This window comes from Rhipicephalus sanguineus, chromosome 1 (assembly GCF_013339695.2).
Source record: "Rhipicephalus sanguineus isolate Rsan-2018 chromosome 1, BIME_Rsan_1.4, whole genome shotgun sequence".
In the NCBI taxonomy this organism is placed as follows: Eukaryota; Metazoa; Arthropoda; class Arachnida; order Ixodida; family Ixodidae; genus Rhipicephalus; species Rhipicephalus sanguineus.
In genome coordinates this window covers 331473409-331498892 of record NC_051176.1, presented here as the reverse complement: position 1 = coordinate 331498892, position 25484 = coordinate 331473409, and the positions used below count along the sequence as shown (strand labels likewise).

The window sequence follows — 25484 nt, the reverse complement described above, 5'->3', positions numbered from 1 at the left end:
ACAACTGTCCCACGGCTGAAAAACGCCAGCCATATGTATACCCTCGCGCTGTGAAGAGCGACCGGCCCGATAGGACCGCCGGAGCTGACGTCGCGCACAGTGAGCGCAAAGCGAGCGCGAGCACTGCGCTCAAAAAGTCAAGGAGGAGTTTCCCTCCTCATCGGCACTGCGCGCCGGGTCGCACGTCTCAATGGACGCGAGTTATAATCCTACCCCAACCTTCCCCAACGTTTTCCGTCAAAAAAAAATCCTGGGGCTGCCGCCGCGGGTAGCGCCGGCTGTTTACCCTGATCTGGAAGCCCCGCCGTTTTATTCAATTAGAATCGTACAATGGAAACGGCAAATCTGCGTTCCGCGTCTCTCTGGATGGTTCCCTCTTGCCTCTCCGGTCGTCCTCACTACTTTGTATATGGGAACACAAAAAAAAGTAAAAAAAAAAAGAAAACTATTTAGAGCACAATGGGGGGGGGGGGGGTCGTCGCGCCACGAAATTCCTTCTTTTGTGTGGGAGTGTGAGGGCGTGTGTATTGAGTTTCAGCGAGTGATATAGATAAACACGCCCTGTTGTTCGGTTAATGTCACTTTGTTTCAAATGGCATTGGAGATAATATAGGTGTTCCTTAGCGGGACAGTATACAACGGAGACATGGCAAAACTGAAACATTCTTTGTCCTATCCGTAAGGAGCGATATACGAGTATGAATATCGGCGCGTTGGGGCAACGATGCCTGCCTGAAGTCCCTCTCAGTCGTTGCGAAATATAGTTTGCGATAGCTTCGAACGTCAGCACCACTACTCCGCGTGTGCGTCAAAAAATTGAAATAGGAAAACAGGAATATATTCGGAAAAATTCGGCAGATCCCACGCGTTGTGGGAATCGGTTTCATGCGAAGGCAGTCAGCGAGTACTTCTATGCTGTATTTTATGGCTTTGAGCCAAGCGTTAAAAGGGTGATCTACGTGTTTTTGTAAGTGTAGTAGCTGTGTGCACATCGTGGACTTGCCAGGCACGTCTACAACGCTGGCGTTTAAAGGGTAACTTATGGTGCGACGTAACGCCAGCCCTCTCGTTAGAGTACATACGTCAGTATTATCGAGACTAAGTGCACTTAATGGTCCAACCATGTGAATATATGATACGTAACTTTCGTTAATGTATTCCTCCTGGGTCGAGCAATGCTTCAATATAGCTTGCTGAATCATAGGAATACAAATGTAATGCTTATTAGACTGCTATAAAAGCTGAGCCAACATTGGAACCACAGACGCTAATCTGATATGACGCCTGTATCGTTGGAGTACATATGTAGTGTGTATTGCTTTCTTGTAAAATTAGATAGCCAGCACCACAACCACAATCGACGTCGCACCGACATCATGCTGTTTTCCCAAACCAGTTTATAGACCAGCGTGGCTCTGTGGTAGAATACCTGATTGCCACGTAGAATGCTTGGGTTCGATTCCTGTTGGCATCCTAATTAATATTCTTTCCATTCGTCGGGTCAACGCTGCCGATGTCGGTTTTTCTTTAACGCTCGCGTATTTCAACTACCAATGTCTGTTCTCGCCGTTCCTTGGTAGATATAAACTGTCAATCACCTGTGGCGCATACCCGCACACCACGGCCCGTGGCAAACGGGTATGTGCCACACGTCTCTGGAGGAAAGCGTTTGACGACGTACTCGACAAGATTTTCACGTTATTCATGTCATGACCCGACAGTCATATTCGTCAAATCCTCTTACCCTCCCATGCGAATATTGGTCTACACCAAGTTTAGGAGGCGATCATGAGAGCACCCAGACGTAGGCGGCTATAGATACGTATAGATAGAAACGCTTAAAGTGTCAAAGGTTCGCTAAGGATTGTTTCGCATTTAATATTTGTTTTTATTGACGGCTGTAGTAATTTTCATGCGTTCGGTACCTTAGCACACGTACCAGATTGACTAACTACTAGCTCCAATCATTTTTTTATTATTTTATTTTGTTTAACTGCAGTTTTAAATGTTACGTGGCGCACTTCGCTCTGACTGCTATGGATTTTATAGCAAGGCTTATTTTAGAATAGAGACAGTGGCCCTTGAATGCAATGAACTACGGGGCGCTATGTATAGAAGTCTGAACTCTGTCGACACCCACAAATTAAAGAACTTATCATGGTATGAAAACATGTTTATGAGTCTAAACATCACAGGGACGTCATTTCATAGCCGATCGACAGAGTCTCGCCCCTGTTCTCGTATACACGTACCCATTGTTGCAGGCACGCAACAATGATCATTGAATAAATTGGCACGCTCTCAATTACCGTTTATCCCGGTTAACTTGGTCGGGTGTGTGGTGCGCTGCGATTTGACATTCGCCCATTACGAGGGTGGCTATATTTTCTTGTAGCAGTGCACGCCATCCCCTTTCGTAAACTACATTTACGCGAAGTCAGGCAAGCCTACTTTTCCGCACAGCCCTCTGGTCTGCCAAATGCGAACAATATCGCGCGTGGCGATGCAACCTGCTGTAAATACGGGACGTCAATCAGTGCGCGTCGCAATTATCGTGAATGGCGGTGAACTCACGCCTATTGTCGGTGTCCATGCATTGTCATGGCGCGTCTGAGCCCTATATGACTGCGCCTTGTTTCTTGCGTTTGATCATCACAAATGGGCGTTGCGGTAAGGTCCGAGCGTGCTTGGGCAGTTAGAAGTCGCAGTCATGGTACGTGGGGCGACATCCAAGCATTCCGCGTCCCAACATTCATAGGCCGCTCGGCATCGACTAATGAAATAATCATCTAGTACGCTCCTGCTGCATAGTAGTACAACCCTGTAGACCTGCAGGTAAGCCAATGTGCCCTGTCTTACAGAAATATAACCATTCATTATACCGCGCTTCTTCTGCACCAGTTACAACTACCCTCCGCTTGCGGCGACAAAATCCCGAATGCCTCCCTGTTTTCGTGCTCTTTTTAACATTTTGTTTGACCTTGCACCCCGGGGTGTCGCGCACGGTTTAACTGCTCGAGTATTTCCACTTACCCGCTGGCGTTCGTGCTCCCTCAACACTATTGTCGAGATTATTCTCGAGTGGCTGGTCGGTTTGGGGCTCGCCAATGCTGTCGCAACGCCTGCGCGCCCCTCTAGAGACGCTAAATCCGTCCAATTCTGGCTTTTCATTTCATTTATTTCTTTTCCCCACTCGTGTACGGCACACATATTTGGGAGGTCTTTGTTAGCGCAAACGCGACCGTTCCCGCCTCCCTTTTGTAGGACTCCCTCCCCCGTTCCATCCCCCCCACCTGTTTTTTCTTATTTTCTCATGATCTTTGTTGCTCATGATCTTTGTTGGTGCGAGCGCGTGTAGGGAAGAGGCCAAACGGCGGAGAGAGAAAGAGAGTTTCGCGATAATTCAGTCCACTCCTTCCCACCCCTTCCCCATCTATCCCCACGGTACTAAAGCTCGCATGTGCGACGCGCACGCACAGCGCAGTAGGGCTCGAGTACGCACGCCACACTTCTGCGCACTTTCATTGCCCTGGTGAATGTGTGTCTGTAACTATTGCAAACTTTCTGGCGCCCTGTATCGCACGCCCCTCCCCTTATTATCCCTTAAAGTTTCGTCCTACCGAAGGGACACATACACAGAGAGAGTGGGAAAGAGTGTAGCAAGCGTGATGACGTCGCGTGCTCTAGTGTTGCTGGTTGCGTGAGGTGTCTTCGCATTTTTCTTACCACGACGTTTTTGGGGTCTCGTTATTTGTTTCGTTTTGCTTTCTTCATTATTTTGCACCCGGAATACTAAAGGCCCACACACGCTGTTTCTTCATTTTATCTCTCTCTCTCTCTTTTTTTTTCCGGCACCCGGACGCCCGTCAGGGTCTTAGTGAGATGTGTGCGAATGTACCTTCCCTTACGCTTCAGACTATACTACGTTACTAGATCGAGTAACGCCGGTAAATAAAAGGGCGCTTACAGAGCTGGGGAGAAAAAGATTTACAAAAAAGGCTATGCACGATAGAGGTATAGCAAAAATAATAAAGAAATAAAGAAGGAAGGGCGTAACACGGCGCCAGAACAAACCGAAGGAAAGGATGTATGTCTCGGGAAGTCAATGAGCGCACTAAGCAGATTTTCAGACTGTCCCCAAAGTCTGTCTGCTGGTTCTCTCGCCCGGTCGCCTTAGCACAATGGTTCCCAGCCCCCTTTTGTGGCGCCCGTTCTCCCTTCCCATGATCTCTATGGGCAGCCTTTTCAACTTTTGCGTGGCTTCCCGCATCCAGCGCCGAGACGTGTGGTCCACACCGCACACGCGGTCAGCCATAGAAGCCAGCTAATCCTAATCCCCGTGCCGCCGTTGTCGCCCCAAGTGGGGATTAACGCCCGGCGCTCTGAAGAAGCCAAGTGGATTTTCAATGCGTGTCGTGCGTGCGTGTGTGTGTGCGGACAAGCGAGAGAGCTCGGCATATTGTTCGGTCATGAGCGCCTGCCTGACTGCGTGCAGAGCCGGCGTACCTGATGCGTGACCCACGGCGCCGCCACCTGGGACGTTTTTCTGCTCCGAAGTGAGGCTTCAGTCCCTGGTCTCAGTTTTTTTCTCTCTCTCTCTTTTTCCGGATGTCACGAAGTAAATGCGTAGAAGCAATTGGGTGTGCTCCTGCCACGCTCGGTTTCGCTTTTGCGCTGAAAATGAGTCGGAACTGTACGCGCCAACTTGCTTTAAGTAAAATTGTCCGATCCGCTTTGCAAGCCGACGCCCAGCGAGCTCCTCGTATGTTACAAATATCTAATTGGCGTTAGCGGCCTAACGTTGATAGATAAAGAGTTAATGGGCGAACTTTGGGTAGTTAGGCTGCTCTGCTTCCATTTACGTGCCCGCCCTCGTTGCGAATCTTGCCACAGAATGTATTCCTGAGCATCAAATTCCTTGTTTTCATAATCAACGAGTATAACGCAGTACGTTCTTGAATATACGACGGGAAGATACGGGCAAGATGCTAGCAGTCATAGCTTTTCAGTGAACTCCGAAACAAAGGAAGAAACAGGAGAGAGAGGAAAGGTGGGGATGTTGACCAGTCTAGAAAAACTGGTGTGCTACCCTACAATGGGAAAAGGGATTGGTGAGCTTTATATTTAGGAATAGAAAGAAAGAGGGTGAGTGGGAGCACACACATTCCTCACAGTCACAATATCGCTATTGTTCTATAACCGCCGATACAAGTCTGTTGCTTTCAAGAATTTTAGCAACGCCTTCGTCGCCTTCATCCGCGATGACTTCTCAGGGCGACATTCTAAAACGGTTACTGCCGTCATCAGCCTGTTGACAAGACGAGCTACAGTGAGTGATTGTCTCTGCACATTGTAGCGAGGTCAGTCGCAGAGGATGGGCTGTAATGCCTCCTCGCTACCACAGTTGCCACAGAGAGGGTTGTCACCTATTCCGATGCGAACGCAAAATGACTTCGTGAAAGCTTAGCCATAAACGGGAAAGCAGAGTCGCCTCTTTTCGCGGGAGCCGAGTGGGTATCTCAACACGAGGTGAAGTGTTCGGGTAGTGGTGGTGCTGGTTGTTCAGTCTACTTGCTGTATGCCAAGGGGAGTGAGTAATTTCTTGTGCGATCACTCGAAGCTGGCTAGCAGTATCAGTCCTTGATAGGGGTATTGTCTCTGCCCTGTCGCCTTAAAGAGCTGAACGAGCAGCATCGCTGGCGTATTCATTGCTTATCACACCGCAGTGACGTGGCAGCCACTGAAGCGTTTCGGTTACATTTTCATTCAGGTCAAAAACATCAGTTTTCTTGCTTAGTTTTTCGGTTTGACTGCGTTCAGGCACATTTTCTTCACTTTTTCAACAAAGCTATGTTGCTGAAGGATGAAGCCCCCTATTCTGAAGGCAACTCACCTATTAATAGGGACGCGCTTGTAGGTGTATCGAGTAGGACAGTGCCTTATAATTTTCCTTGATCAAGGCCGAAAGTCCAGACAATGAGGCTGCCAGTTGCGAAATAACAGCCCTGCTATCCGAGAGCATCAAGGAAAGTTAGAAAATTAATTGTGAAGACAGATATGGTAGGAACAAGTAGTATAAAATGGACAAGCGACGGTCACTTTAATTCTAACGAGAGTATATTTTAACGCGATAGCGTTAAAGAGCTCGTTTAGCAGGAATTCCGGCGTCGGTGTCGGCATTATTCGTTGTGAGCGAAAAACCAGCGTTGTCCGTGACCGAAAAATTTAGAAAGATGCAAATAAAATAAATAATAAAAATCTTTTCTAACGCGCGCCTGGTCAGACAATAAAGTTTAATTCTCTCTCTCGAGTGAGAATTGAAACCAGGCCTTCTGCGTGGCAGGCATGTGTTATCCCACAGAGCCACGCCATTGCTTGAAACAGTTTCAAAAAAAAAAAAAAAACACTACGTATATGAATGTCTTGTAGAAGGAGGAGTCTCCTTAACGCATGTAATATTGAGTGGCAGAAGCGTAGAATCGCACAAGGCGCCAAAACATGTCAATTGCGCAACGAGTGGGTGTTTTAAAGGCCCACGCATTGCAAAGCACTCAGACATATTTAATCATCAGCAAAAGCATCAACAAAGTGAGCAGCTGCGTAGGTTCGCGTGTTGCCTTACGAACGCGTAGTGGGCCTTTCGCTGATTCGCAAAAGGAAGAATTATGGCGTTGTGGGCACTGCGCAACTGTACTTGCAGTAGGCATTCTTTGAAACGGCCAATGTTACGCGCACAGACGTTCGTTTCCTTGTAGCACGGTTGAGGCATGCAACGAGAACCGAAGCCTGGCTAGCAGTTGAGAAGGCGATGCGCACGGGGCCCGATTTCGCTATCGCGTTCTACTCTTGAAGGCGAAGCTCGAGCGTACTATTAGTTTATTTACACAAGCAGAGAATCAACGAAAAGAAATTGATTCTTTGGTTTCACGTTCCAGTAAACCACGACGTTATTATGAGACGCGCCGCAGTCGGGGACTCCGTGGAATAATTTTGACCAACCGGGGTCATTTAACGTACGCCTGTATCTAAGTATACATGGTTGTTTTTGCTCTTCACCCCCATCGATATGTGATCGCCGTGACGGGGATCTTAGAAGTGACGGAGAGCTCAGCAGTGCGACACGTTACCTGGTAAGCTACCCCGGCGAGTAAGATAAGTAACGGCTGAGTGTTTATGGTATAAAACAATTCGAAACCCAGTCAGCAATCGCATAATTTATATCAGGATAAAAAGACACCATTACGCCACACCCTCATTCAAGTAATATGCCCCACCTTTGGAAATGGGGAAGAAAAGGGAGTTAAGAATTCTACAGTCAACTCCAAGAGGTTGTACAACAAATACCGAAAAAAGATGCGCTATATATCTTAGGTGGCTTGAATGCAATGTTCGCAATGAAGAAACGCCAGATATTACAGGCATATTAGGATGGGAAGGCCGCAATGAATCCGGCAATCACACATATATAGTGAACTATTACTCTTGCAAAAATCTCTTCACATGTAACACTTTTTTTTTAATATGCTGGACCCTGTCTACCATCCAAGTATCCGGCTTTCTATTGGTGCTTTTAGAGAAGTCGGGTGGAAGGCCTTTACGTTGAATCAAACAAGTTTCACTTGGTTTGCAGAGAGCATATCCAGCTTTCGTGCATTTTCTGTGAGTGAGCGCAAGCACTGATCATCCCGCATATTCTACCGTAAATAACTTGTCCAGCTCTTTCGTAACCGACACCTAGTGACAGAGTCCTCGTTGCGTGTAAGAGCTCTGGCTGAGGAAACGGGTGTGGCCACTGTTGAACACCGCCTAATGGCTCCCCCTTTACAGTCCCCGCCGTGGCGGTGGCAGCTTATAGACTGCGATGCATCTTTCTTACGCGTTACAAAGCACGCCCCTCTTGCACACATTCAGATGTACAGGGGTGGTCAGAAGCTCCTAGGCCGCTATCCCATGTTATTCTATCATGGCCTGGTAACTTTTGACCAACCCTGTACTTCCCCGAACAAATACTCTTGTCTATAATTTTTTACAGGCGCATCAATGACTCATGCTGGCGCGTCTTACGCAGCCGTCGGTTCATCCTATTTGGATTCTGACATCCTGCACCCACCTTAACAAACGCATGTTTAGAGCAGGGGCGTATGCTATAATGTCGGCTGTCAAACACATTCACGGATTAAAAATTTCAAAAGCAGTTACATACACTGATTCTTTAAGCGTTGTTAAGGCCTTAAAAACTCCCAAAAAGCACAAAGATTCTTTTATTGCATCCCTATATTCCCTCTTGCGCAGCATTCATGCGTCAAAACAGCATGTCGTGGTATGCTGGGTGACAAGGCACCGCGACATCCAAGCCAATGTGTTGGTTGACCAGCTTGCTACATCCGTCTACGCAGACGCTGTGAAATCATCCATGGTTGTCCCTGTATTGGACCCTTCCTAAGAAAAAAAAAAGTCTCCGAGATTACTGGCAACGCTAGTGGGATAATAAAACACAATATAAGCTGCCTGTTATCAAACCATATCTTTGTGATGGGCCGCCAGTATTAAAAACACGCCGCACAGAAGCAACACTTTGCAGACGCACACATATAGCACACACACGTACCTTTTGTCCGGTGGTGGCCCACCAGCTGTAATAAACGTGGCCAGCCACTCTCCGTACTTCGCATGTTGCCAGAATGCCAGGAATTTCTTAGAAGTCAATAGGAAAGAGCACATTCTAGTACCATTCCGACAACAAATGCCACTACATCCTTTAATGTTCACAGGTAGGGAACCGTTTCTTAAATATGAATGTGTTATATTTCTTGAGGAAGTTCACAGTTTTCATGCCATATACACAGGCACAGCTGCGATAGTTTCATTAAAAGAAAGCAATTACCTCACGGCCATTGGGCTCAAGGGCATGATGAGGCATTTGTGCCATTTCCACACTGTCATATGGGTCATTCCATGCCAAATCATCCAGCGTTTTTCCGACCATCACAAATATGGCTGAAAAAATTTCCACGTTTTTCTTGAAATTCGGAACTCGTTCTGCTCGTTTATTTCTGTTGCCAGAAATTTTCCCGCCTATTTGTGAGAGAGTGTAGTTCTGCACCGACTGAGCTGAAGGGCATCAAACAACAATTTTTTTCAAAGGACGTTTATGGGATGCACTCGATTAAATGGTATTTCCGCCAAGCTAATGAAGTGATGTAACTGTAAAAATAATGACTTATTTATGTATATCGATTCTTCGATGGCTTTTCGCACGAGCAAAATTGAATAAAGTTGCAAAGTTTGATATTTTTTTACTGGAACAAGGCAAACTCAAAGGGTAGAAATGAATGATGTACTGATGGCCTGTTTGACATACTACAAAAGAAAAATAATTTAGTCACTGATGGTTTAGCAGATCGTCCGAAAAAGAAAATGCGAATTTCACTTTTTTTGAGAAAAGCTCTGTATTCAGCATCAAAAAACTTGCCTTGGTGTTCGGACTAAAAATATGCACGATACTTCATTTGAAAGCTCTATGTATTAGCTGAACATAGACAAAGTTACAAAAAGGTATTATATTTTTAACTTGAGAAATATTTTTTTGAAATCTTGTATCTCCACCAGCTTTTTGCCGACGTAACTCAAGCGGCATGAAGCACTTACAACGGCAATCTTCAGTCCATGCCCACTGACCTGGGATGCAGACGTCAAACATAGTACTGTCTATAAAGCAACCCCATTTCCTTTTCCATTGCTTTATAGGCAGTTTATTTTGTTTATTTCAGCAGTATACCACATGTAAAGACCAAAATGCAGCCAGTAATTTGGGGCTGCCAAAGGTTTGCGGTACCAGTCACCGAGTACCAAGCCCGGCTGACCACCATATTTCTCATTCCTATGGTAAACTTCCTTCTCACTGATTTAATGCTGCTCCCACTTTTTACTGCTTCCTCAGTATTCCCAATGCTACAGTTTAGAATCATCATCACTTACTCGTATACTTACATATAGTGTATCAGGATTGGCAGTTCAGCCATTCCTGTCTGGTCTCTTCAGTTAGACAACTTCTATACGCTTCTATATTAAGGCGAAAGCTTTGTATGTCTCATACGAACGTGTCCTTGAACGAAAAGCCGGCGTGAGAGAAATGATGCAAAAGTATCGCATGACCGCGCGAGCTGCACCTTTCACTTCGTCATTGCGGCGTTCCCGTGACTACAAAAGAAATTATGATGTTGTCATCATCGATGATGTCGTGATGACGTCATGACGTGATGTCGTGATGACGCCACAAATTTTGGAGATATGTGACGTCATCACGTGATCATGATTTTTTGCATCACTCGTGTTGACGCCGCGGTACGCCAATGGACAGTTTTCGCGTTTGATGTGGCATCTAAGGCTCTCGCCTTTCAAAAAAAAAAAAAAAAAAGCAGCGTTCGCGCGACTCAGCTAACTGACTGCTATGGAATAACGCGGAATGGGGCCGCTATGGAAGGCGCTGAGCCAGAGCATAGTGGATTGTGTGGTAGGCTGAATAAGTATGCAGTCCGACAAGTGCGAAATGAGGCACGACGAACCAAATGCCTCGTCGGATTCTGACGGGACGTTTCAGTATTTAATGCATCGCCACTCAAGCTTTCGCCTTGGAGTCGTATTAGCGATAGTGTAAGAGACCTTCGGAATTTTCAGGTATACTTTGCCACTTATAGTATTTATCTTACCTATATTTATTGTATTGTTGCCTTATACCTCCAATTTAAATTGCGGCTTCTGAAATTAGTCTATAGTTATGGTCTCACTCATTATATCTATACGTTATCTTCATCTTTCTGTTATAAATCCAAATATTTATTCGCGAGGACTACAGTCTGAATTCATCTGCTTTCTTTTATACGTGCTTCCAGGCACGGTGCGAGACCGTGTTCCAGGTTGGCGTGTTTCCCCTTGACTAATTTTGCACTTTCTCTTTTCAATTTGAGAGTAATCTTTGATCTCGCTAACCTACGATAACCGATGGTGGGGGTTGACGCACAAGTACCGAGGAGATTTAAAAGTAACGCTCTCAGGAGTGGTGAATTCGGAAGTTTCTGAAAGAAAGCTGCACGAGATAAGTCCAGTCACAGGTTATGTCTTTGGACGAAACAAGGGGCATTAATCGAGGGCGCGTTTATTTGTTAGACGCAACTTATGAAACCGACAGATATAGGTATAGGGGATAACGCAGGTTATAGATCCGAAGGTTGTAGGTTCGGTCCCTGCCGGCGGCAAGCTGATTTTTCATCCACTTTAATTTATTTCCATTTATGTCATAATTACTATACTACAGTTAAAACCTACAAATGATGTTCCCTATACCTCCCCTAGCTTCCTTATCTATTGGTTTTATTATAGACTACGTGTTCGTGTTCTGCAAATACAAACGCTAGGTCAATTGCAAAATAAAACATGTTTTTGTAAAAGTATTATTACCTTCGACTGAAGAACTTATGTCAAATTATCTCCCCTTTAAGTTTACCAAGACGTTCAGATTTCGTCCTATAGAATCAGCGACGCGAATATACACAAATATACCTAATTGATAAACACGCAAGAGAGCGGGACAGTAGCACGGCCGCTACGGTAGCTCAGTAGTAGAGCACCACATGCGGAAGATGCGAGTTTCGCTACCACATGCTGCAAGTTCCATTTCGCCCCCTTTAAATTTCCCTATTATTTCGTGACGTCCATTTTAAGCACAAAGTTAATCTCTTCTACCTCGACGTCGTCGCATGTTGACTTCATGTGGTTGCAACCGTCATGAGCGTGTTAATCACGTGGCCTCCGCTCATTCTCCTCGCGTATATCCCACGTCATGGGTGCTCGCGCCCGCTTTCTTTATCAGCTGCCACGTCACCTCGTAAAACCCATGCGCGCGCGCGTGTACGGAATCGATTATATCTAAAGTGAACACCTCATTAGTATTCAAGCCAGTAAAACTAGAATGTTTATCTTCCTTCACGAAGGGAATATTTGTTATATGACGTGTAATCACGGTGTCGATCAACACAGTAATCATTTTCCAAATTATGCATCAAACATCCGCTTCTATGAGGTGTTGAATACTAATGAGGTGCTCACCTTAGATGTGGACGATCCTGCATACATTCGTCGCAACACCGACCCGACGCACTTCCCTGCAGCACTTGCGGTTGCGTGTGCATCACGAGAGAAACTACTCCGCTTTCTACACGATGCGAAGTATCTCACCTAACGCCGCGCGGTGCTAATCAGTGCATGCGTCTGTTTGCATGACGTATTTGTTCGCGGTGTGTGCACTCAAGTTGGCAAATCAGTTCTACGAAAGCCCACAAGATGGAGGAAGGTTCGTAAAAGGAAGAAATTGCAGTCACCCCCATTCGTAACACGAAGCTACAATGAAAACATTATACAAATTTCTCGGTAAGAAGATATACGCTAATCAAGGTGATGAACGAAAATAATATCGTCCTAATTCAAAAAGCGAGCATGCAATTCGATAATTGTCGAGGTTTAACGACCCAAAACAACGATATGATTATGAGAGATGCCGTAGTGGAGGGCTGCGGAAATTTCGACTACCTGGGGTTCTTTAGCGTGCACCTAAAGCTTAGCACACGGGCCTCAAGCATTTTCGCGTCCATCGAAAATGCGGCCGCCGCGGCCGGGATTCGATCACGCGACCTGCGGGGCAGCAGTCGAGCACCATAACCACTAGACCACCGTGGCGGGTTAACATGCAATGCTGGCTATACGCGGTGGTCATTCCATCATCCAAGCAAACGAGGAGACTACCAGATGGCCGCGCGAGGTCGAATTAATCGACAAATCGAAGCACAGCACGGGGCGCTATTTGGCAAATCAGCTCTCAAGAGACCGCGATGTGGAAGAATTAAGGTTCATGATAGGGATAAATTCTTGGTTCTGGGTTCGAATTCGGTACCGGGACAAAATTTTCGTCAGCTGGGAATGCGAATTTATTAAGGCGAAAGCCTTATATACCTCATTGTTACGTCTACCTTGAAAAAAAAAAAAAAGGCATTCCGTTGGCGTCAAGGCGAATGGTACAACATACCTAGTGCACGTCTCGAGCTCGAGGCACGCCAGCCACGCGCCTTGTTTGTCGATAAAGACGGTAAAAAAGAAACGTCCGGAGATTTCAAGAAAAAGTTGCATTTAAAACTGAATTCATTTGTGAACTTGCCTTGTGTATGTGCATGTCTAAATGGGCTCCAAGACTTGCCACACTCGTTCCGACGTGCCATTGTGGCATGCAACACAATTGATGATGACAAAACAAAAGACATTGAAGACCCCGAGTACGAACGCACACGGCGTGTGTGCTCCGAGTGCCGGTGTCTGCCCGTGCTTGTTGGTTCTGGTGGATTGGCTAAGATTCGAGTGCTAGTAGCGGTTTTCCTTTGCATTCTTGCGGATTCACTGATAAGTTTGAAAATCGTCAGCTGAGGCCGATGTCTAAAAACTCCCCTGGCAGGGGTTTCTCCCCTTGGACGGCATCTCTCCCACCTAACGACCTCCCTTTGGATTTTTCTCTCGCAGCGGAGTCACAAGCATCCCGGTGGCCTTGGTACCATCTAGCGGAGGCTCCATTCGTCTGAACAACCCTCAGGCTATCCAGGAATCGCTTCACGCTGCCACTCCCCTGTACCAGACGATAACGGATGTGAGACAGTTCGGTCGAGGAGGTATCGTGTGTAGATCGCCAGACCAGACCTGTGTTGCTGATTTGCTCAGGTGTTCCACATTCGCGAGAACTCCGGTGAGTGCATTCATTCCTGCTCACCTAGCTTGCACCAAGGGAATTGTAAGAGGTGTCGATTCCAGTCTAACTCCTCAGCAAACACTGGAGAAACTAGCGGCAGCTGGTGTTATTGCAGTTTACCGATGTAATAGACTAGTTGACAATACCAGGGTGCCTACTGAGTCAGTTATTGCCACTTTTGCGGGGACTACATGCCCTTCCGAAGATATGGCCACTCGTATTCAGAGTAGATCAGCTAGCTCCGCGCCCTCTTCAGTGTCATAATTGCTGGAGATTTGGTCACAGTGTCGGCGGGTGTAAATCGGGCCAGCGCTGCTGCAAATGTGGAGAAGACCATGCCCAAAAAGACTGCACTTCAAAAGATGAACGTTGTTGCCTATGTGGTGGAGACCATACCGCTGACTTTCCCAACTGTTCAGCTCGCGCCCAGGAAGTACAGATTCTGGAAATAATAGATAAACGGCGATGTTCTAGGAGAGAAGCAATCATCACTGTGAAAGAAAGGGCATTTGGTTATGCAGGAGTTGCTTCTAAGCATAATTCTGTCTCAGAACAATCCCTCACTTCAATTATTGAAGCAGCTGTGCAGAAGGCAGTAGCGAAGGCTATGGACCAGCTATTGGCGAACCTGGGAGACAGCATTGCACAGGCTATTTCAGAAAAAATGAATACCGCCATGCAAACTGCTGGTCAGTGCTCTGTAACATCTTTGAATACTAAACCTACACAGCGTACCAATGAGGAAAGTAATCAGATAACCAACTCTGAATGTGGTATCGCGTCAACGAACTCATCTGTTACTCCTGTCTCTGAAAACCAGCCAATCAACGATATGGAAATGACAGATGCAGACCATATTGCTAGGGCCCAAAAGAGAGCAATCTCGTCAGCTAGTGAGGACTCGTCATCTCTGCCTCAGTCGAAATCGAAGAAAAGTCAGCCTAAATCAATTTTGAAAGAAAGTATATTGGAGAAGGCAATTTGTACTGCGGCACTTTCTTCACCATAGGGTCGTTGAAAGTGCTTCAGTGGAACTGCCGCTCCATTTTATCAGCTACTGTAGACCTATTTTGTCTTGTTAATCAACATAATCCGGATATAATTTTATTACAGGAAACTTGGTTAACTAATGAGAAAAATTTTCATTTAAAGTCTTACCGGTGTTTTAGATTAGACCGACCTACTAGAGGTGGAGGTCTAATCACATTCATTTCAGGTAAAATATGTCATAAGGCAAAAATTATTTTTCAAATTATGGATCCTGACTGTGAAATGTTAACCGTAGAGATGGTCCTTCCCGGCTGTTTTCCGATATATATTATAAACACTTATTTTCCTTGCGGTGTTCAGAGTACTAGCTTTCTTGACAGGGCATTAAATTTTTGTGGGCGAGATATATTGATTTCTGGGGACTTTAATTCGCATCATATTTCTTGGGGTTTAAAAACAGATTCCTGCGGTAAACGGCTGTGGAACTGGTCATTAGATAAAAACTTTTCTTGCAAAAACTCTGGATTTTGTACATTCGTGAGAGGCCTGAACTGCTCTACAATCGATCTAACATTTACTAGCAATAGTCTCTCAGTATCTTCATGGTCGACTATTGACAGTGCCACTAATAGTGATCATCTACCAGTAATTTATGAAATTTTATGCCCAGTGACATTCGCTGCTGAACAAACCAATACATTTATAAACTACAGCATATTTAAGAAATGCTTGATATCTGCAATTTCTCCAGTATCCGATGTTTCTGATGAACAAAAATCAAGGATAATTTGTAGTGCTCTGGAAACTTCTAGAAAAAAGTCAGAATTTGTGATCCAATCAAAGAAAAATAATTTGCTCAACCCTTGGTGGAATTCGGATTGTTCACGCGATTTTAAAAGAAGGAAAGCTGCCTGGAAAAGCTTATTACATAACCAATGTCCGAAAAATTGGAGCGACTATAAATTCTACCGAACCATATTCAAACACACAGTATCTAAAGCAAAGGATGACTACGACACTAAGCATTACGATTTCCTATCCAAAGCCAAAAATAAAAGTGCGCTTTTCAAATTCCTCCGTAGTAGGAAAATTCTTCATCGTCCAAACATAGATTCTTTGGTGCACTCTGACGAAGAAATTAAGCAAATACTAAAAGATATAGCAGTTGGTCTAGAAAGCAGATTTTCATCTCTACTATCACCATACACTAAAGTTGCAATGCCGAGTGATGACTACAACGAGATATCAATGACTGAACTGGCCACGGTAATGCAAGGACTTCCCAATTCCGCTCCAGGTTCTGATGGAATAACTACAAATATGTTAAAAATCCTTTTTAGGGAGGCCCCTGATATTTTACTAGCTATAGTTAATCATTCTGTCAAATGCTCATGGATTCCTTCTAATTGGAAAATTGCTAAAATAATTCCAGTTCTTAAAAACAACTCTGCAGGATACACCCTTGACAATATTAGACCAATAGCGCTAACTTCTAATCTGGTTAAATTAATAGAAAGAATTATTTATGCTCGTCTTATGAAATTGGTCGAGGAGAAAGAGATTTTCAGCCCCTTCCAAATTGGCTTTAGACCTAGATGTTCTATTTGGCATGCACATGTGGATTTGGAGAGCAGAATTAAATTAGCGCGCCGTCACAGACAAATAGCAGCCCTGGTAACATTGGATATCTCAAAAGCTTACGATAGTGTAGAATATAAAATATTATTGGATCAATTAAACTTTAATGATATCCCTAATTATATAGTGAGGTGGTTTAGTGAGTTTTTAACTGGAAGGAAATTTTATTGTTCACTAAAAGGTCATTCTTCAGATATACATTGTCAGTCCAGAGGGGTTCCTCAGGGAGCAGTCACCTCGCCTCTGCTCTTTAATGTATTGCTGAGCAATATTCCCAGCCATAATGGTGTATACACATACGTATATGCAGACGACATAGCATTTTTTGCGTCCGACTCTGATATACATTCCCTATGTACTCGCTTACAAACGTATATGTGCGCCATTGAAAATTGGTTAGAGGATATCCATTTATGTCTCAATGTTTCAAAGAGCTCAGTGATAGTTTTCCCTTTGGATAACCCAGTTAATATAACACTAACTTGCAACCTGCAGAACATACCACAAGTGGACTCGGTAAAATATCTGGGAATAATTTATGATAATCGTCTCCTCTGGCACACACATATTGAATACATAACAAAGAAAGGAGTACGAGCGCTAGGAGTATTGCGAAGACTTTGCAACAGTCGATCGGGGATGCGAAGAGACACACTGATTATGATATACAAAATGTATGTACGCCCAGTATTAGAATTCGGATGTGTTTTATATTCGGGTGCACCAGCTTATAAATTGCGTCCACTTGTACTGCTGGAAAGGGAGGCCCTAAGGTTATGCCTCGGACTCCCGAAATTCGTAGCCAATAATGTCCTGTACTTAGAGGCAAGATTACCCTCTCTTTTGTGCAGATTTAGGATACTAACGGTACAAACTTTTCTAAAAATGTATGAATATCCTATAAAACTAAAAATTATTTTCATGTCTCACCCAGCGTTATTTTTTCAATCTTACTGGCCTCGGTTTCATACACCACAGGTGAGTTACGTACAAGCACTTATTGGACCCTTAGATGTTAAACTGAGTGAAGTTCCTTCCATTGACAAGGAAAAGCACAACCTTAAAATCATTTTTGACAATATATATCCAAATCATGCCAAAAATTTGCCTTACCAGATATTAAACGGCCTACTCCAAAGGCATTTAGAGGGGATACATACGACAAATATCATAGCTACAGATGCCTCACAATCCGAAGAAAAATCTGGCATTGGTATTTTCTCTGAGACCTTCAACTGGTCATTTTCATTAAGACTTCCTGATTTCTTATCAGTATTTTCGGCGGAATTTCTAGCGGTAATTATGGCTTTACGAAAGCTGACCCCATCAACCTCAAGAGTTGCAATAATTACAGATTCATTATCTTTGTGTTCCGCACTCGCTGCAAATACCGAATCTCATTTATCACGTACTTTTCATTTTCTTGTTCCCACCCACGTAACTTTAATTAGATTAATCTGGGTACCGGGACACAAAGGGATAAAAATGAATGAAATGGCGGACTCTCTGGCGAAAGCCGCTCTCAGTGGTCCCATATTCTCAATTATTCCCATAACAGCACTCATAATTCGTGACAGATTTAGAAGGCGTGCCATAATTCAAGACTCCGGCAAAACATTAATCACTCATCTAAACGAATATCGACACCTCTTGTTCCCTTGGCCTAGGAATTTCTGTTCAACAAAAAAAGATGAAGTTATTTTTACTAAATTACGATGTCGCGTTCCAAAACTAAATTTTTATATGCATAGATCTGGTCTGGCTCCCTCCCCTCTTTGCTCGTTTTGTAACCAGGACGAAACAGTTGAACATTATTTCTTATCATGTAACCGTTTCAATTTACTAAGGAAAAACATTCTCAAAGCAGCGTTTAATCGAATTAGATTGGATTTCATTACTTCTAATATTCTATCCTTGGGAGCCTCCTCATTAGGTCACTGTCACCGGGATGTCTGTTCCGCTGTACAAAAATTCTTACTTGAATCAGGGCGGTTTTAATTCGGAATTTTAATTGAGCATTATGCATTTTTTCTAACTACTCTATAATTCATTAGTCATAGAAATCATATGTGGTCACTTCTACCTAAAATTAATCGTTTCTTGGCCAATCCCCCAGAGTGGGTGTGAGCCATGCATCAAGGAAATCATCATCATCATCAATACCAACGAATACACTTTCATGGGTGCCTAATAGCGTTTGCCTTAGGTCGTCTTAGCGTTAGTTAAGTGAAACCAGGGATTTTTTTAGGAATCTGTATGGATTTCTTTCGGAGCTTCGTGCTACAGACGTGTGAATGACACTTTCTACCTTTCGTGGGCGTTTCGTGTTCCGCTTTTTGCACTGATCAAGTCATCTACGGGCCCCGCCGCCTGCAACGCACATCGGTAAACGATTCCAAACTTGGTGCTGAACGAAAACTGGTAGCCAGAATGGGCAGGTGACGAACGCCTCTGCTGACGTTCATTGTAGGTACATATTACAAATGTAAATTTAAAAAACAATTAATCGCTTGCGCCCGATAGCACTGTACCGCTTAATTAGCTGGCTCTACGAAAGTGGCTAAAGTAACCTGCCTGAGAAATCACAATGTTCTCGACCCTAATTAAACCCCAACTAACTTTTTAATTACTTCCATTCAGGTTCGATCCTGCCGCAGTTGCAAAATAGAAGCGGATCTGCAGTGAATTCATGCGAAGCAACACACGCGGAAATGTACAGAAAAGATATCCGTCTGTGTTCAAAAATGGACGCGATGATATCGGAAGGTCCGCTAACCGGAATCTCTCATGGAATGATAATGTGCTTCGTGCTTTGAAATCCTGCTTGGTATCGGAGCGGCAACCACGAAAGCCTACTAAAGCATACAAGAGTCTCTTATGTCCAGAGGCATCAGTCCCCCACCCCGCCCCCCACTTATTCCGGCCCCCGGGGCCGCATAACTAGCAGCCCTAACTAGCGGCTTCATTTTATTCTTGACGTGTATTATAATGTTGTAGTGAACCCTCCGCAAACTTCATTAAGGTTTATCACAGCAATGACAGATTTGTTTTTTGTTCCTCGCGCTCAGTGCACAGCTATAGACTACACCCTCCTCCCTCTCCCCCTGGCCGGCACATGGGACTGTGGGAGGGGGGGGGGTGGAAGGGGTTCAACCCCCACCCCTCCGAAATTTTTAAATTTTGCATGTGTATGTATATACACGCACGAACATACATAGTGGGTGGTTACCACCCCACCCCCCTCCCCCAGAAAAAGATTTCTGGCTACACCCCTGCCCTGGTCAAACTGGAAGCCTGCCTCCGCTTATGCCATCTCCCGCACTTTTAACCGCGCTTGATCCGGTGGCGCCATCTGTGCGAACGGTTCAATAATATTTCGCATTACCGCGGGATTTAAAGTTCCCTCATGTCTCCGTGTTCAAGAGGTGCGCACCGCAACAACACTAGTATTTAGTTTGACCAAACTCTGCGGTTAAAAAAATTAAATCCTACTGCATACCTGCCAAGTCTCCCGGATTACCCGGGAGACTCCCGGATTTTGAACGTTTCTCCCGGTTGTACGGGTCATAGGAAAATCTCCCGGAAATCCAGTTTTGCCCCGCGCGCCCAGTGCATTGCGCTCCCCGTGCGTCACGGTGACGCGAGGTGGGACGTTTCGCGTACAGATGCGCTACACGCAATTTAAAAATTGATCCTAAATGTGTTATAGATTATATCAGCCGTTAATATTTCGTAGATGATGCGTTTGTGTACACAAAAATCTATCCCACAAGTTATCTCTCCTTCAAAATTTTGTGTCACTACTGCTTTAAGTGGAGAGCCCAGCACTTAGAAGGGTAGCCGTTACCGATGTCTGTCGAGATAGCGTGTTCGCCAGCGCTCGCGACCGTCCCCGTCTCAACGGCGCCCCTTATGGTCCCTTGCCCGACGAAATAACTGGTAAGCAAGCGACGACAGGCCTCGCACTCGGAGCAATGTTATCGCATGTGCCCTTCGCGCGACGGCGACGGCCGGGTCGTTTCATCTCTGCTTCAACCGCGTTCGTCCCTAGCGCTAGCGCGCATTTACTCGCACGTGAAACAGACGATGCGTAAGCGATGTTATCGGTTTGGACTTTGTACAGATCAGCGGCGACCGCAAAATCCCGCTGACAGTGTCCATATAATTGCTATCGCAGTACCCCCCCCCCCCCCCCCCCCCGTTGAGTAGATCTCCCGGATTCCGTTCCTCCAAACTTGGCAGGTATGCTACTGTTTTGCGTGCCGAACCCACGATGTGATCATGACGCACGCCGTTGTGGGAGATTCCGGATTAATTTTTGCTGCATAACTGGTGTTCTTCAACGTGCACCTATAAATCTAACTACATGAGTCTGTGGTATTTTTTTTTTTTTTTGTCATTTCGCCCCCATCGAAATGCGCCCGCCGTGGCCCTGTACCGAACCCGCGACCTCGAGCTTCGTACCTCGACACCCCACCCGCTAGATACACCAAGGCGGGTTGCGCTGCAGTTACACGATAAAGTCATTGGACGCCATGAAATTTCGCGTTTTCTTTTGTTTTTTGTTTTTAGATCGTGGATATTGTGGGAATATCTATTCAACAAATCGAAGCCGTTTCGTCGCTAATAAGATTTGTCAAGTTAAAATGAGCTTCAACTTCCGCCGCTTGCATCATTATTGGGGCTGTCCACTCATCTAAAAAAATACAAAACTATAGTATTGCATAAGGGCGCGGGGAGAGGTCCGCATAAATCTTAACAGTGCAGTTAAGATTCTCTTCTTTAACCACAATAATATTGGAACACTCGGACGCTTTTTCGAACAAAACTTTCCTTTTTCGCTGTGTGAGAGAGAAAGCTTCTTAATGAAGAACAGAGAATTCTGCCGGCGTATATAAAGGCGCCTGCATGCTACTCTGTATAGGGGAAGGAGATTGAGGACAGAAAGGCCCTAGGGGGAACTCGAATATAGAAATTACGGCTTACGTTTAAGCAAAGTCTACTAGCAGTATATTCGCCAAGTGTCACTGCAGTTCGGGTCCGTGTGCCCTCACCAAACACCATGGCCAGGAATTGGGGACATTGACGTAGTTGAGGAAGCTGCCACCAAATGCCATTACAGAAGCTAAAACTGCGCGCGCGCTGCCCGCACCAGTGGCGAGGCGGACTCGTGGAGGCATTGAAGCCCCTTCTTCACTCTCTCCCGCACACGCTCCCGAGCATTGCATTCATAAACTTTGTCAGCAGCGCGAGCTGTTCCGACACACCCCGATACAATGTCGGAGCAGATGTGAGCTTTGGAAACAAGAAAAGGCCGACAAAAACAACCGAGGAAGCTACACGGCTTTAGCTACACGATAAAGTAGCGTAGCGCTTCTCAGACAATCAAAACCGGGAGTCGTTTTTGAAACCTCTTCGAGCTTCGCAATGGAGGTTAGAAGAGGCCAAAATGTGTCTAAATTAAGGCAGCTCTCATTGGTTGTGTTGTTAAATCTTCAAATGGCCTGGGAAAGTACCTATTATATGATATTGAGTCGTTTTCAATATCATACTTTCGTTCGTGGGACAACAACAACTGAACATTACCGGGAGGTAACTCATGGGATCCGGACCTACACTTCATGGGACATGATTTTTTTTTTTTTCCGTGCGCTTCCCATTCATTACGGAGGGGCGCCCGGCCGCTGCCGAGAGATGGCACGACATGTACATGTCCCGAAATCCTGGGGATGAGCTAAACTGAGCTTGTGCTATTCCACGAACTTTTACAGTTTAAGAAAAACTTGACAATGGGCTAGTTGGTTAAACATCAACTTTTCTTGCGCAATCTTACAAAAGAAACTGAACACAGCGAAGAAAGACGTACGAAACACATCAACGCAAACTATGAACTTTTGATAGTTTGCGCTGTGTTCTCTACGTCTTTTTTCGCTGTGTTCACTTTCTTTTACAAGATTGCGTAAGAAAAGTTGATAACTTTGACAGCCACGCAGCCTTGTCATTTGATGCTTCAGACACCCGGTCATCTGTGATGAAATACACCATTGTTCTTTATTTTGCAACAACGCTTGCGGGACGTTTGCACAATTGCTGCACATCATGACACGAAGCCTTCAAGGCTGACCAAGACCCGCTAGGCAATACGTTGACACGTCATTCTTTCATGATCAATGACTCAAAAACAAACGCTTTCACATTTACCTACATGGTTTGAAGTACATTGCTACTGACGAGGAAGGGTTTTGCAGTGAGCCGCTGGCAGGCTTTGCAAGGCAGAACCAGGTGGTTGGCGGAGGCATCAAGATCTATTTACAAAAACTACAACAAATGCCATTTATGCAGTTGATATACAGCAAAAGCGCGACAGATAACCAAACCACAATATCTCGTCCAGCTCGACTTGTGAAAACACTGATGAAACGTTCATGAAACACTCTTGCACAACACATATAACATCAGTCGAGCGTTGTATTCGTACAGCTAGCGTACAACGCCGGCACTTGCACGGGTCCGCTTCATGAACACGCGCGCACACATAGCCAGTGCAGCGGTTATCACACAACGTCGGGCCTTGGTATATATTCGTTAGGCAATAACATAGTCCGAGGCGATCGATCTATGCCGCGAAAAGCGTACTTGCGTTACATCATGTAGAAAGTACCACAGTGCTCAGCGACTGAAACGCGATACCCGGACCGCGTGCGTCCGGCAATCAAATGTGCCGTTAAAAACGGTTCTCGCTTTCATCGCATACCACAACGAGAGAGCTCGGTGTCCCCAGCGCGAAGCTGTGCCACAGAATGCGTCAGCGGCGATGCGCTACGAGCATCACGTTTTAGGTACTGAGCACTATATATTCCCCGTGCACAGCATCATGCTGCAAGTGTTCGATCATAAAACGCGATAGCTCGGAAGTAGTGATCACATACTAAGTACATCCTAAAAGCGATAACCTGGAAGTGGTGATCTTATGCTAAAATACAACAGCTAGAACTAACTACTAGAAGCTAAATTTCCTTCACGGTGCTGCCTAAGAAGAAGAAGCCGCCGTTTTGGCGGCCACACCGTCATGGCCACTGGGCACGTCAGAAGTTGCGAGTGTTATCTTCACGCGGCGGCCAAAGATCACGTGACCATTCTTTTTGGCGGCTTCTTGGGCGTCAGCAAGGCTCGCGAACCATAGTACCGTTTTTGCCGACCGTCCGCCGTTGGCATGTAGGACGCGAACCACCGCGGTCGGCTTCGAGGGCCACAGAAAGTTGCCGATCTGAGTGGCGCTAAAGGGAAGGCCCTCAGCGACGACTCTGTGCTGTCCCTCCGATGACTGCAGTACTTTTTCCAAGTCTTGCTCCTTTGCCTCCTGGACAGGGATCCAGTGCTCACCAGACTCCTTGACTGGCTGCTTTCGCGAGGTAGTCGACGTCCTGCGAGCTCGCATTCGCGAGGTCGTCTTGTCCGCGTATGATGCCAAGTTTGGAAGGTCTCCCTCGAGTAGCCTGTCGGCGTAATCCTCCGAGACGAGCCGCAGCTCCACCTTCATCCCTTTCAGCATTTTCCCAGTCATAGCCAACGCTCTTTGGGCATCTTCGGTGGTAGCGAACCGGACGAACGCTGATCTTTGAGCCTTGTTCGAGTCGAATCGTTCACGATCGATTCGCAACACACTGCAATGGGACAAAAACTCCTTCAGTTTTTCCTCCGTTACGTCCATTGCAAGGTTGCGAACATGCACGACACGACTGGAAACTATGTCCTTAAGCGCGATCGGCGGGGGCGCCCTTGTCATGACGTAGCGGCGAACGTCGTCCGCTTGAGCCCGGGCGACCTTTATGGCCCGACCCAATAACTGGGCGCTTCCCCATGTATAATTTAAGGCCCTCTCTTGGTCCTCTTTCGACGTCACCTGAACGAATGCCCTGCCGGATGGTTGGTTGTTCCTGGTCAACAATAGAACGCCCTCGGCGCCCCTAGACACCTTGATGCCTGCTTTCTTTAAGTGCTTGGAAATCAGCGCTGGCGTAATGTCTCTGGGGAGGCCATGAACCTTTAGTAGAAACCTTTCAGAGTCCTCATCGCTTTCGCTACCGCTGGAGTCGCTGTCGCTATCACTGCTGCTACTGTCGTTTTCTGAAACTGAGGCGCCTCTTCGTGATTGGGTGGCAGACTCTTTGGTTAGTTGCTCGGCTTCCTTGCCATCTTGCAGGTCCTCTCCAGGCTTCTTACTGCCGCTGTGAGAAAGAGAAACGTGAAAAAAAGCAAAATGCAGCAGCTGTGAAATTAAGCCGATAGCGGCCATTAAACCCTGGGGCTACGTTTTGTAAAGATTTTTTTTCTTTAATGAGCGAAATTAACCCAGATTTCAGATATGAAACACCACCAGAGACAACACTATCACTTGCTCAGGCTAGTTCAGGCTTTTATTCGCTCAGGCTTCCATCCACACTGGCAATCAAAATTGTTTATTTATGGTTAACTGTATTACTTTTCCCCAAATTTTACACAGGAACATGGCTTACTGGCAGTGTTTTTCACTAGCGAAATTTACATGGAATCACCTAGAGCAAAGAATGACCATGCAGAATGTAGAATCACCACTAAGCACAGTTAAATTTAATACACTAACACAATGCCAGGTCCAGAACAACCAGCCGATGAATTGCAGCGGGAAGGGGAAATAACCAACCAAGCGCAACTTTTAGTCTCACGAGAGAATGTCCATTTACTTTACGAATAAACACAGAAACCCTCACACCCTGGCGAGCTACCAGACTTGCTACTCTGCTGTAGATTCTTCATGTTGGGGTCATTGTTGCGTCAAGACAACTAATCTGTGTATTCCGTTGAAGACATTGAGATGCTGCGTTGCTCTCCACAGGCCCGTAGCTGGGGGGGGGGGGGGGGGGGGGGGCTAGAGGCCCGTCCCCCCCGAAATTTTTGTGAAGTAGGTGTTTTTACCAAACATAAATAATGAAAATAGGTGTTTTTCTCAAATAGTCAAGGTTTTCAGCAAGTGTCCCCCCCCCCCCCCAAAGAAAAGATTCCTGGCTACGGGCCTGACTCTCCAAACAAG

At 45.7% G+C, this 25484-nt stretch overlaps 1 protein-coding gene across 1 annotated transcript in view; it reads right to left on the bottom strand.

Moving 5' to 3' along the window:
- Nucleotides 1-22439: 22439 nt before the first annotated feature.
- Nucleotides 22440-25484, bottom strand: part of LOC119384042 (presequence protease, mitochondrial) — an 87247-nt gene continuing 84202 nt past the window's right edge. The window contains exon 28 of the mRNA XM_049413332.1: nucleotides 22440-24642. Within this exon, the coding sequence (XP_049269289.1) occupies nucleotides 23445-24642 (1198 nt within the window). The 3' untranslated portion in view covers nucleotides 22440-23444. The remainder of the gene's footprint in view (nucleotides 24643-25484) is intronic.